General features: G+C 50.6%; 1 protein-coding gene across 4 annotated transcripts in view; it reads left to right on the top strand.

Annotated features, from left to right (window-relative positions):
- Window positions 1–13974, top strand: part of WSCD2 (WSC domain containing 2) — a 117399-nt gene that overhangs the window by 68516 nt on the left and 34909 nt on the right. For all 4 annotated transcript variants that reach the window (XM_041729365.1, XM_041729367.1, XM_041729366.1 and 1 more), the window contains exons 3-4: window positions 6582–6696; window positions 10658–10842. In XM_041729365.1, coding sequence (XP_041585299.1) covers window positions 6582–6696; window positions 10658–10842 — 300 coding nt within the window. The remainder of the gene's footprint in view (window positions 1–6581; window positions 6697–10657; window positions 10843–13974) is intronic.

Consider the following 13974-nt stretch of genomic DNA (forward strand, 5'->3'; position numbering starts at 1 on the left):
TACATCAGAAACTGCATCAGAACCCTCAGCTTTATACCAGGCAGCAATTGAAGCCCCATCACAGATAAAAAAACAGAAGCTCAGAAAGGTTAAGTGACTTACTCAGTGTCACACAGCTGCTAAGAGGCAGAGGTGACTCCCAATCCAAGTCTGTCTATAGCTCTTATTCTTAACCGCTGAGCTATACATTCCAATCTCCCTCCCTTCCTCCCTCCCTCCACCCATCTACCCCTCCACCTATCCATCCCTCCATCCCGTATTTATCACAACCTACTCAAGTAAAATGATACATTTGTATGTTTAAAAAATAGCTTTGCCCTGACTCTCAAAATCACACGTGGTTATTGTAGAAAAATCAAAATGCGCAGAGAGATGAAAATAAAAATGGCCCAGAGCTTCATCTACCTGCAGCCACAGCCAACACTTGGTGTTGTATCCTACTGTCTTTTCCTTCACGTGCGAATTTCCCAGGCACATGTTGTATTTATATAGCATTGTATCTTGCTTTTCCCCGTGCTAGCACCTTTTCCTGGTGTTAAAAATCCTTCTACATTGCACCTCAATTACTTCTAATTTGAAAAAGTAGTGGACAGTACCTGGAGAATTGCTTAGAAAAGTGTTACGGTGGGGTGGGCCAGGGGATGTGGCATCCTAAGGGAAGGATCCTGTTCAGCCATGGGGTGTATCATGGCTGCCTTCTTGGAGGAAGAAATTGTTGAGCTGAGGCTATAGGACTTGTAGGCTTTGACGGGAGTGAAGGATGCCTCCCTTCTGCCCCATGGAAGCCTGGGTGTGAGCAGAAAATTTCATTCTCTGCACTGGGAAACCCAGACAGTGCTGGAGTGGTCATCTTGAAGGATGGAGAATCCAGGGTGGCAGAGAAAATGACTCTTGAGTCTCTGTTCTGTGCCAAGGCTCAGTGTACAGGTTAATCCTACTGACAATCGGTTTGAACAGTACCCGTTGTATTACTGCTCTGGATCTACTGTAACAAAGGAGCAGGAACTGGGTGGCTTAAAGCAACAGAAATGTATTCTCTTGCAGTTCGGGAGGCCAGAACAAAATCAGGATGTCAGCAGGGGCGTGCACTCTTAAAGACACCAGCAGGGGAACCTGCCTTTCTCTTAGCTTCTGTCATCACCAGCAACCCTTAACATTCCTTGGCTTGCGTCTGCACAACTCCAGCCTCTGCCTCTCTTCACATGCCTTCTCCTTGTAGCTGTCTTCAGATGGCCATCTTTTTATGAGGACACCGGTCCTATTGGTTGCCCTGTCCCCACTCTGATAATGCCCTCATACCTTCGAGAATCACATCGACAATGACCCTGTTTCCAAATAAGATCATGTCCTTAGGTTCTGAGCTCAGGGGCTCAGCCTTTCTTTTGGTTGGGGGTGGGACACAGTTCAGTCCATCTCCCTTCTTCCTTCCCAATTTCCACGCAGGAGAACAATACCTCCAACAGCTTAAGTCCCATTGCAAGGCTACTGCGAGGTCAGGTCCAGACCCCAGATTTGGTTGACTCAGACCTGGGCTTCTTCTAGCACATCGTAAGGCCTCCTGTTTGTGAATCGACTCATGGACAGTAAATCAGAGGAATACAGATCAGTTCATATTTAGTTATCCTTTTAACAAATTACCTTTATTGAAGAGAGCAGAATTTCTTGAAGATTAATTGAAGCCAAAGAAAAAAGGAAAGAGGGGGGAAAATGCCAAACCACAGTCAGGAGGACTCTTTTTCCAGATGCCTCCGCTCTCCCGGGCTTACCCCTCACTGGGTCCTGTGCTGGAGATGAATAGTACATCTGGGGCAACTCTGCCATTTCAGCAATATTTGGATAGCCACCGAGATGAGCTGATAGATTGTGTGAACTCGGCCATTTATCCCCCCTCAAGTGGCCCATGATTTTTTTTAAAGATTTTATTTATTTATTCATGAGAGACAGGCAGAGGCAGAGGGAGAGGAGAAGCAGGCTCCCTGCAGGGAGCCCGATGCGGGACTCGATCCTAGGACCCGGGAATCACGCCCTGAACCAAAGGCAGACCTCAACCACTGAGCCACCCAGGCACCCTTGGCCCGTGATTTTGTCCGTTTTACATACGTCACGTCCCCCTCATTCATATCACAGCAGGATATGAAGGCAGGGTGCTGGGGAAAACACTGAAGCGGGTTGGCAGGAACCACACTGACAAGGTCAGCAGGTGGCAGGCGCTGGGTGGGTGGCTGGGGCGGGGGATGATGTTCATGCTGGCTACAGCCTGCACGGAAGCGTCAGTGGGGAGGGACACACCAGCACTTGCCCGGGATAGGGAGGTAACTGATTCAGTATTTGTTTCCTGACCCACAGACGTTAGCCCGTCCATCGGGTCAGTGTAGCACGCCCATGTTTCTCCAGGGCATTTTTTAAAAAAGATTTATTTATTCATTCATGATAGACAGGGGAAGGGGGGTTGGAGAAACAGGCTCCATGCCAGGAGCCCGACGCAGGACTTGATCTGGGGACTCCAGGATTGCGCCCTGGGCCAAAGGCAGGCACTAAACCACTGAGCCACCCAGGGATCCCCTCTCCAGGGCGTTAATGAGGGACCATTTATCTTCTCTCCGTCCCGCTGATGAGGAAACTGAGCAACTTCTGTTCCTCTAACAAACCTCTGAGCACGTGCTGTAGGAGACATCGCAGCCTGATGTCTGGCCTGGTGGGAGGGACAGAGAGGAGGTGGCCCAGCATTTAAAAGCCCAGGCTTTGGGGCAGATGGACCTAAGGTCAATTCCCAGCTCTCTTCTAGGGGACCCTCTTCCCCTGCCCTTCCCTGGGTGGTCTCACTAGCAGGGACAGAGATGTCCTCCCAAGCCAAGACTCGCTGTGGTACACAGGAAGGGACAGCTTTGGGAACAGACAGGCCTGGGTATGGATTTGGTCTAGACCCTCACAGCTGGGTGGATTCATCAGCTTAGCTGGAGGACTGACATGTGACTCAGTGCTACTCTGGTGGCAGGAGACAAAAGCCCATCTCAATCCAGCTTAAGCCAAAGAGAAAATGCATTGTGTCTTGTCACCCAACTGCGGAAGGGACTGGCATTTCAGAGGAGTGATTTGTGTCCTCTGTTTCTCTGTGACTGTCCTCTCTGGTTGCCTCTGTGTTGGCTTCATTCTCCCAAACCGGCTGACTCTGATGCCAGGGATCCTGGCTCTTGGTGGCTCTGGGCTTACAGACTGCCAGCGCCATCACCTAAGGAAAATAGATTTCTTTGTCCTAGCTTTGATCTGTAGGAGTGGGCCATGTGCCCTTCCCTGGAGTGGTCAAGACATCACTGGCTGGTGGGAGGGATGATGTAATTGGCCCTGCCGAGGTTAGGGTGAGTAAGGTCGGTTAATAATAATAATTTTTAAAAAATGTGGTGCTTTGAAGGTGCAAACAGTATCATGACAGCCCATCACTTCACTCCAAAGAGGGCACGTGTACGTACATATACATGTACACTCTCACCGTTGTTTAATTTCATCTAGCACGATCCACTATCTCAGATATAGCCAAATGCCCCTGCCCTCACCCTTAGGTGAGACCATCCAGAGCCACAGCACATGAAACTTCAAGCCCAGCATATCGGAGCATTAGCGTTTCTCCCCATCACGTCTCAATGTGGCTCTTAATGATCCTGGGCCAAGAGGAAGAGGTCCCTCTCCACAAATAAAACAAGTGAGGACAGACCTGGGTTTAAAATTTACGAGAGAAACTTACAGGATGTAGGAACTTGGGCAGATTTCAAAGCTTCTAATTCTACTTAGAAAAGATGAAAAACAGAAGTGGTGACCAGTCAGAACATATACCAGATGCCAAAATGCACTCCCTTCTAGGGCAGGCAGGTGTAATTGTCATTAGGATCAGTTTCCTCACCTATAAAATGGGTTAATGAGAAGCGTCTGAGGGTGTGAATTAAAAAAAATGCTAAGCAAAATTAGCCAGAGAAAGACCTATACGTATGATTTCACTCCTACGTAGAATTTCAGAAACAAAACAAATGAAAAAAGGTGAGAAAAGCCAAAAACCAACCCTTAGCTATAGAGAACAAACTGATGGTGACCAGAGGGGATGGGGGGGGGATAGATGGGGGAAATTGGTGATGAGGATTAAGAGTACACTCTTGATGAGCACTGAGTAATGTACAGAATTGCTGAATCACTGTATTGTATACCAGAAACTAATATAACACTGTACGTTAACTATACTGGAAAAAAAATTTTTTTAAGTTTGTTTATTCATGAGAGACACACAGAGAGGCAGAGACATAGGCAGAGGGAGAAGCAGGCTCCCTGCAGGTAGCCCGATGTGGGACTCGATCCCGGGACTCCAGGATCACAACCTGAGCGGAAGGCAGACGCTCAACCACTGAGCCACCCAGGTGCCTCTGGACTTAAAAGTTTTAAAAAGTTTAAAAAACTTAAAGAAAAGGCCCATCGTAGATAGCATATAGTAGGTGCTCAGTACATGCCCCCCTACGCAATCTTTTGATCTGACAACAAAGACTTCCTGCTGCCAAAATAACCTTTTCCCCCTTCCTCTCTCCCTCCTCCCACCCCCCTTTTTTCCCCTCCTGCCTTGCTCCCCGTACAATACATCCCAGGACACTGTCCCTCAGGGAACTATCGAGGCCGAGTTGGTGTGATGCCCTTGCCAGAGAGTCTGCCTCTCCCGGCTCGGGTGCGAACGGCACCGACGCCCTGGTCATGAGGCCAGGACTCCCTCTGTGACAGGAAGGACCCGCGTTGTAGAACAAGCAGCGACAGGATGTGGGCTTCTCCAGAGCAGTCACCATGTGATGCGCCTGCTCCAGGGAAACAATCTTTCTTTTAAAGGACAGCTCTTAGTCTTATAAAAGAAACTCAGAGTGATCAGGACAAGGCCTATCTCCTGATAGGGGCTGACAGATTCTGCACTTAGTGGGCTGGCACTGGGGGGCACGATGCTTGGGAAGGAGCCTACGCTCACTTTTAGACCCTGTTCACTGCAAGCGAGGGGGGCCCAAGCCCACGGCTGAAACAGACGGCAGGTCCGCCAGGGAACGTGACCAAGTGGCCTGTAGTATCTTCCTCAATTATTCTCTGCAACTGCTGGCTACACCCTCCAGATACTTCCAAGGGGAGAAATGGAAAGGGCGCTGGTTTGGGGGATCCCCTAGACCTGGGTTTAAATCTTTCTCTGCCCCCAGTGAGCCCCTGGCTTTAGGCCAGCCACTTGACCTCTGTGGGCCTGTTCGGTTATCCGAGAGCATGAACTTGCCGATGCTCCCCGCTTCACTTGGTCCTTGCAAGGATCTCTGGAATTCAGAAGAAGTAAGTGCTGATTCAGAACATTGGCTCTGCAGCCACATCACCTGGGGTCCACCCTGGCTCCCCGTGGACCAGCTGTGTTTCCTTGGGCAAGTGACTTGACGCCTCTGGCCCTCAGCTTCCTCTTCTCTATAGAGTGGGAATATTAGTACTTGTAAGGTCATTGTAAGGATTCAGGTGAGACAGTATGTGCAAACTGCTTAGCAAAGCACATGTCCCAATTATAAGAACCTACAGAGGGAAAAAACACTTGCATAAACCGTAAAGCATGGTCATCACGTGTGAGAAGTACTCTTTACCATGAAGTACAGGAACATGTTTACTACTTTAAGAAAACTTTGTGTATGGTTTACAATTGTTTTTTTTTTAAAGATTTTATTTATTTATTCATGAGAGACATAGAGAGGCAGAGACACAGGCAGAGGGAGAAGCAAGCTCCATGCAGGAAGCCCGATGTGGGACTCGATCCTGGGACTCTGGGATCATGCCCTGAGCCAAAGGCAGACGCTCAACCACTCAGCTGCCCAGGCGTCCCTACAATTGGTTTTTATAAATAATTCAAAAATTTTTGGATGAAAGCACTCACCCTGGCCCATATATATAGGCAAACTGTAAAGCACCTGCAGGTGCTGTGAATGGCCGGATTCATGTTGCACTCATTTTACCTTTGTGCCAATCATGTGCAAGACGCTATGGTAGAAACATTTACACCGATCATTCCATTCTGATCTCACTGGGTTAGTGTTTTCATGCCCACTGTGAAGGAAACTAAACCCTGGAGAGATAACACCAGCCCAAACTCACTAGGCCAGTGCCTAGAAGTAACCAAAGTAGGAAGAGAATCTAGCCTTTGAGGTATCCAAGACCACATTTCCAAGGAAAGGTAAGTATCTTAAGGCAGCTTGTAGAAATAACATGCTATTAGCTATGTAAGCTCTTCAGAGCCCTCTTCATATGGGTTGCATCTGCATGGTGCTTCCTGAGTGCTCCATTGTCCCCATAGAGCCCAGGGGCTTGGCCTTAGCCTTGGCCACAGAAGGGTCCCTTCCTCCCCTGTTGGCCTCCGCTGCCCTTACGGGTCTGGGGTCTGCTAGCCCACATGACCTTCAGTCTCTCGTTTCTGCTTTGCTGTTGGAGATGGTACCAAAAGGTCAAGAAGGCCACACAGCCAGAGGGACAGTGGTTGCCACTGGTTTGCAAACCCTTTTCTGCTTTGTCCTCAGCCAGATCTGACTTTTCTCCTCTCCCCAAAGCCAAGTACATCGGCTGCTACCTGGATGACACCCAGAGCCGAGCCCTGCGAGGCGTGTCCTTTTTCGACTACAAAAAGATGACCATCTTCCGTTGCCAGGACAACTGTGCGGAACGGTAGGGCCCTGACGTCCCACGCTCCATTCATTTCAGCCTCCTTCCTTCTGTGGTGTTCTTCCCTTTTCCACGGAAGGGCGTAGTGGAGAATGAGCACGTGGCCACAAGGAGAGGGTGAGGTAGCTGTGTGTGCATGTGCACATGCGAGTGCAGGATGGTTCTCGAGTTGGCCTGCTGGAGTTTGTGATCGTGTCCTCATGTGACCCCTGGGCCTAGGTGTGAGTGTGTTTGTACCATGTGCAGCGTCGGCAGGTCACGTCTGTAAGCTTAATGTTCATATATCGTAATCTTTAAGTAATAGTGGTTGTGTGTACAGGAGACTCTGAATCTGTGTGCAAGGGCCCATACTTGGGCTCATGTGTGGGAAAGACCTTTAGGTGTGACTCTGTGTGAGGGAGGCTTGTATGACATCCATGGGATGTCTCCCAGGGAGAAACTGTCACCTGAATCTACAGTGTTTTCCAGTTGAAGGAGACAGTGATGTTCCTGATTAGAACACACACTGGGGGAGGGAGCTGACTTTCCAAGGGTGGGCGAGGCCCCAGAGGACTGGCAAGTGGGGACGGGACCCTCAGTTCAGGCTTGGGCCCCAGCATTGCCACCTTGACCTGGGGTGGCTTGTGAAGGTGGCCTGCCAACATGCCCACCTTCAGGACTCTAGCTGCCTGGCTCCGAGGTCACAAACTCTGAAGACCTCAGCTGCATGGCTGTAATGGAAATGACCACGTGTGTGCCCGAGGGACTCCTCCCTGTGTCCTTAATTAGGAGAAACACCGTCCTCTTTATAATTCTCTCCCCGAGCCCAGGGCCCTCTCCAACTTGGGAAAGACTCTGAGTCCTTGATGATATCTATTCATTAATGTACCAAACTGTGGAGAGACGTAGGTGAGGTCCACAGAGTTCATGGCCCCGTGGAGTCACAGCGTTGACGAGGAGACAGACCTGTAAGCAGAAGAGGGCCTTGTAGTGGGATGAGAGTCCAGACGTAATGAATCACAGACTGTGGAAATGTAGAAGAGGCCCCCGACCTGCCTGGGGTGTCAGGAAAGACTCAGAAGAGGGGATAGCCAAGGTGAGCTTCAGAGGATGAGTCAGACGGACTCACGTAATCCACTTCAGCAAATATTTATTGCTGCCCACAGGGTGTCTGGGTGCTGGCGATGCAGAGATGAGTCACCCGCAGCCCTGCCTTCCGGGGGCTCCCCTGCCAGCTGGGAAGACTGAGGCAGCAACAGGCTTGAGCAGTAGAAGAGCAGGAGCTTACACATGGTGGCCGTTTGCTCCCTGCCAGGCACTATTCTCAGCACTTTGCAAATATGAACTCTTAGCCCCCACAAGACCCCCAAGGGGCAGAAACGTTATGATCCACATTCCACAGATGAGGAAACCAGAGTGTAGAGACCTCAAGGATGACGGGTGCTGGGCAGAGTGTGCTGTCTAGAGTACAGGGGGCTTGTGAAGGTTGATGGAATGGAGGGCTCCAGAAGAGTTACAAAGGTGAGATCTTGAGTTGAGTTTTGAAGGGTGAATAGGAGTTTTCTGGGTAGTCAAAGGACAGAAAGAACAGTGTGTATGAAGACCAGAACTCCTGAAACATCCTCAACGCCCAGCATCTCAGGTGGGCAGGGTAGGGATGCACAGAAAGTCCAATGGGAGTTGTTGGGAGGGAGGGGAAGCTGCGGGGCTGGCTCATGCCCGCGGACACAGAGTCTCGAATGCCATCTAAAGCATCTGGACTGGCCACGGACAAGGGGGAACTGCTGGAGGGCGTTAATCAGGGGATTGGTGGACATTCATTCAACAAATATTCATTAAACACTTTTTGCCAGGTGTTGAAAGGATGAGGTAGGTTGAGGGGGACCAGATAATCTAGGCCAGAGGTCTTCAGCCTAGGGTGAATATCTGCGTTACCTGGAATCTTATATAGATTGCTGGATTCCATTCCCACTTTTTTTTTTTCCCATTCCCACTTTCTGATTGAGCAGGTTGGGGCCGCGAGAATTTGCATTTTTCGTGAGTTCCGAAACAGAGACCATACGGACTCTGTGGGTTCTGGGTGCATGGTTGGAGTGCTGCTGCCCTGATTTTCACATGCAGCTACACATTAGAATCACAGGGCCGATTGAATTAGACTCTCTGGAAGTGGGAACCAGGTGTGGCATTTAAAAAATGTTCCCCAGGTGATCCTCATAGCTGTCCATGTTCAAGAACCACTGATAGGAGGTTTTGTAGGTTGAACCAAGCCATCTGGAAGCTTCTCTGTGTGCAGTGGAAGCCCCTGGGGGCAGGGGTGGTTTAGAGAGTGGAGAGGTATGATCTGTTTTAATTCTGGAAAGATTCTTCTGGCAAAGGCCACAGCAGGGACATCAGGATTAACAGCCTGAAGCCCTCCCAGAGACCACTGGAGACCCTAACGACAGCAAGGCTGACTCCACTTCCTATTCTGTTAGTCATCCATCGCTGGACAATAAATTATCCCCAAATATAGCGTCTTATACCAGCAGACATTTATCATCTCACAGAGTGTTTGAGTGCCAGAAACTGTGATCCAGAGTAAGATTAGCCAGATGATTCTGCCTCAGTGTCCCCAGGAGCTCGTGGCCAAAATACGGCAGGGACTGTAGCCATCTGAGGGTATGGACATGTCTGGAGGATCCCCTTCTGAGACAGGCACTCCCAGCTGGCACCCGTGGGTCCTCACTGAATGGACGAGTCCTTACCCCACGGATGTGTCCTCACCGCATGGACGTATCCTCACTGCATGGATGTGTCCACAGGGCCTGCTTGTGTGTCCTCCCATGGCAGCTGTTCTCTGCCCTCCCCGCTGTGCACCATCCAAGGGAGGGAGCAAAGAGGAGGCTACCACTTGCTCTGGAACCAGAACACCCACTGGAAGGGTTTATTTTTTCTTTTCTCCTTGGGAAATGTTCCTTGTATCATGAGAGGGGCCCAGGGCACCCCAGAACCCAGAATTCAGAGAGACAGGAAAACTGAGACAAGACAGGCGGAGGACAGGCTGGCCCAGCTCCAGGGTTTCAGTGGGGTTCAGGCACCCAAGATGCCCATTTGGTTTAAGCTGGTCATGCTGCATCTGCCTGGTTGAGCTTGAGCAGAGGATGGCAAGTGGCACCTGGGCTGCAGAAGTATGTGGAGGCATGAGTCTGCGCCAGTCTGTTGGTCCATCTCTCCCGTGTCCCTTGGGTGTCCAGAGTGAAGACTTGAGCTGACTGCTCCCCCTTGGGCCTGCCCTGCATGGCCAGGGTTCTGCAGGCTGCTGTCCCACGAGCCTTCCTGGTTCTGGAGAATGCCTCAGAGGCAAGAGGGCTGAGCCAGGCTTGTCCTAACCCCCTCCTTCTGTCCCCAGCCCCCGTAGCCAGAGCAGGCGATGTCTCATTTGTTTATAGAATAGGTGTCCACTGAGAATCCTCTTTAGGAAACAGTCCCATGGCTATGGAAAAAAAAATGTTGAAAACCTTGCAGTGCCTGGATTTTTGTTTGTTTGTTTTGTTTTAGGGGAAGGAATTTTTTCCTTAGCTGGATATGTGACCTTGGTTTTGCCATCTTCCAAGGGGATCTGAGAGTTCCTGCCTCCTCCCTTTGTTCCAGCTCTTCTCAAGGGGCATGGAGGCATCATCCCTAGGGGATGTTTCCTGGAATAAAGGGGCTGGACTCTACAGACAGAGTTAGTGCAGATCTACACTGATGGAGCAAGAGAATAGGTTAGAACAGAGGGACCCCAAGCTCCGAGGTGTGTGTGTTGTCAAGTGTGCCATGTGTTGAAGTGTATAAGGTGGGTGTCTGTAGGACACAGTGTGGCCACGTGGGTAGGTGTACGGGGATGAAGGCCGGGGGTGGTCCCTGGGGGGTCCTGAACCCCAGAGTCCTCCCACCTCCTTTGAATCTCCCAGTCCCGGGGTCTGCATGGTGGCAGCTGCCCCTGCCTGACCGCAGCCTTCCCCAGGGGTTACCTGTACGCCGGGCTGGAGTTCGGTGCTGAGTGCTACTGCGGCCACAAGATCCAGGCAACAAATGTGAGCGAGGCCGAGTGTGACATGGGGTGCAAAGGCGAGCGCGGCAGCGTGTGCGGCGGCGCCAACCGCCTCTCCGTCTACCGGCTGCAACTGGCCCAGGAGTCTGCGCGCAGGTGTACGTGAGTCTGCCCCTGCCCCCGCCCCTGCCCCTGCCACCCCCCTCGCGCTCCGCCGCGCCCCCTCCGCGCCCTCTCCGGTGTGCTGCTCCCTGCCCTGCACCTTCCATGGCTCCCCAGCACCCCCGCAGCCCAGCCCCACCCCAACTTCCACCACAACCCTTGCAGAGTCCTCTGTTCCAGCTACTTTGAGTGTTTCCCCCACCCCCGGCCTTGTCCTCTCCCTCCCACTCCGAGCTGCCTCCTGTGCCAGCTAAGTCCCTCCTCCTCCCGTCTTCCTCCCTGACACAGTGAGCTAGAGCCTGAGCCCGAGGGCCTTCGTGATGTTCTGAAAGCATATTGCTGTAACGGTGATGCAGACAAGGATGATGACCATACTGATGGCTAGAGCAGGCACTTGGTCTTTTTTTTTTTTTTTAAGATTTTATTTATTTATTCATGAGAGACAGAGAGAGAGGCAGAGACAAAAGCAGAGGGGGAAGCAGGCTCCCCATGGGAGGCTATGCGGGACTCCATCCCAGGACCGTGGGATCAGGAACTGAGCCAAAGGTAGACACTCGACCACTGAGCCACCTAGACATCCCCACTTGGTCCTTTTTCTAACTGCCTTATGAGGAGTAGTGCATCCTCACAGTGACCCTAGAAGTAGGCACTGTTATTCTCTCACTCCCATTTTTATAGACTGAGAAACTGAAGGTCTGTGTCATATTAGCCACAGAGGATTTAAACCAACTCCTGAGCCTACGTCTTTAATGCTCCCAGGGATGGAATTTCTTTCTTGCTTGTCAATGCTTCGGTTTTGTTGTAAAAACTCTCCAGTTTTCAAATGGAGGGAGGGAGATGAGCAGGAGAGCATGAGCGCTGGCCCATCTTCTGCAGACATTGTCACACTGTCCCCCCTCCGGGTGCTTAGTAACAGTTAATGTCTGTTGAGCAAGAATCTGCCATGTGCCAGGCACTGTGCCAAGCCTGCTAGGGCTCGATTCCATATCCCTTCTCTACAGCCTCTATAGGTGGTTATCAGTGTTAATTTTGCAGTAGGGAAACTGAGGCTTACCGAGTTTAACTAAACCTGCCCAAGGTCACCTAGTCTATTGAAAGGTGACCACAAACCTATGAAAATTGCTAATGGCCTTGACAAAAGATGGAGGGCAGGGTTTCTCCCGGTTACCCTTCTCATGCAGCGCCAGGGCAGGGACAGGAACCCACAACCACATCTCTGACCCTTGGGCTAGTGCTTCCCAAATTTAAATGTGCCTGTGAACCCAGTGGAGATGTTGTTACTATGCAGATTCTGTTTGGGGGGGGGGGGTCAGGGTAAGATTTTGCATTTCTGAGGAGCTCCCAGGTGATGCTAGGTGGCTGGGGCCAGGGACCACGCTTTGAATAATAAGGCCTCAGACCTCAGTGGAGCTGACACGGCCTGCCCAGAATGTTCGCCCACCCACACAGGCGGGATTTGCCTGTCTGCCATGGGAGTGCCATTGTTTATAAAAATTCATTATTGGTTTGCTTGGTAATGTGTTCTGGTTTCCAAATCCTGTGCTTCGGAAGCCCCGTTCAAGTTTTGCTCTGCAGTGGGGTTGAGCGTGCTGCCAATTTGCAAAAGTGCTGATTTGCTGCAAGTGGCTGCACCGTCTACCGCCCCAGAGTCATCTCAGTTCACCCGGGGCCAAAGTCCTGGCTGGCAGCAGGCACAGGTGGTGTGTGAAATCCAGGCTGGAGAATGTCCACACAGTGAGTCTCTGGTTTAGCCGTTAGCGTAATGAGGTTTTAATTTGATGGCAGATTTACCATGCTCACACAGATCCCTTTATGCCAATATTTATGTTATTTGATGGTGACTTTGACTATCTGAAGAGATGGCCTTAGAGTCATGGGTATTTAGTGAGAAAGCTGTTGCCACTACAACATCCTCATGGATGAGGATGAGCTGGATAACAAGAATTAGGCCATGTAGGTCATTAGCCAGATATTAGCCAGACCTCCTTTTGGTTAATGTTCAGATTGGCTGGATAATCTGGACATATTCCTCCCCCCAACACTGGCGCTCATGGTCTCTCTCCCTCTCTCACATACAGACACACTATTGTGCTCACCTGTTATGAATGACACTGTCACAGGCCATCAAAGATTTTTCTTTTTTAAACAATTTATTTATTTATTCATGATAGACATCGAGAGAGAAAGAGACAGACAGACAGACACACACAGAGAGAGAGAGAGAGAGAGAGAGGCAGAGACACAGGCAAGGGAGAAGCAGGCTCCATACTGGGAGCCCGACGCGGGACTAGATCCTGGGACTCTAGGATCACGCCCGGGGCCAAAGGCAGGCACCAAACCACTGAGCCACCCAGGGATCCCCAAGATTTTTCAATCAGCTGAAATATACAAGCCTCAGCACACAAAGACCTTAGATTCTGTAAAATAGGATGTGTCTTGCCCCTGTAGCCATAGTAGGGTTGGGTGGATTGTGAGAGACAGCCCCTGAGGCTAGCACAGATGCTGCTGCACCCCTTAGCTTATCCACTTCTGCAGTAGCAAAATTACCTGGATGGTGTTTTGCTCCATGTGAGAAAGGAGTCTTTTGTATTGCTGTCCAGGAGGGGAACATAGTCCTGTCTACTGAAGGTGGAGTCGCGGATTCTCTAAGGCCACACGTTGTCCTTCTACCAGGTTTGAAGCTTGGGCACCGTCAGCTGGAGCCTCCAGAAGAAAATTGAAGCCTTATTAATCTCAAGACTGAGTCAAAAATGGAAGTGTCTTGGATAAGGAGATGGATGGTTGATGATGTGTCAGATTGACACTTCCAGTGGGCTCCCAGTTGGCAACATGGTATCTGAAGAGAGCATGGGGACCATTGTTGAACTAGAAACTGGACAAGCACCCATATGAATTAGGCATGGCGAGGCTGAGTGGAGAATGAAACATAGTCCCTGTCCTCTGGATGTCACCATCCAGTAGAGAAACAGATCCAACACCAGTGGGATCTGTTCTAGCCTGGGGGTATGTGTTAGGGGGTTGCAGGTATGTGTTGGTCTGTCAGCAGGAACCAGTGGAGCACCATTTGAGCTGAATCTCATTCTAAGGAGATACCCAGGTAAAAGGGAGAGCCCTATGAACAAAAAGTA

This window comes from Vulpes lagopus, chromosome 14 (genome assembly GCF_018345385.1).
Source record: "Vulpes lagopus strain Blue_001 chromosome 14, ASM1834538v1, whole genome shotgun sequence".
In the NCBI taxonomy this organism is placed as follows: Eukaryota; Metazoa; Chordata; class Mammalia; order Carnivora; family Canidae; genus Vulpes; species Vulpes lagopus.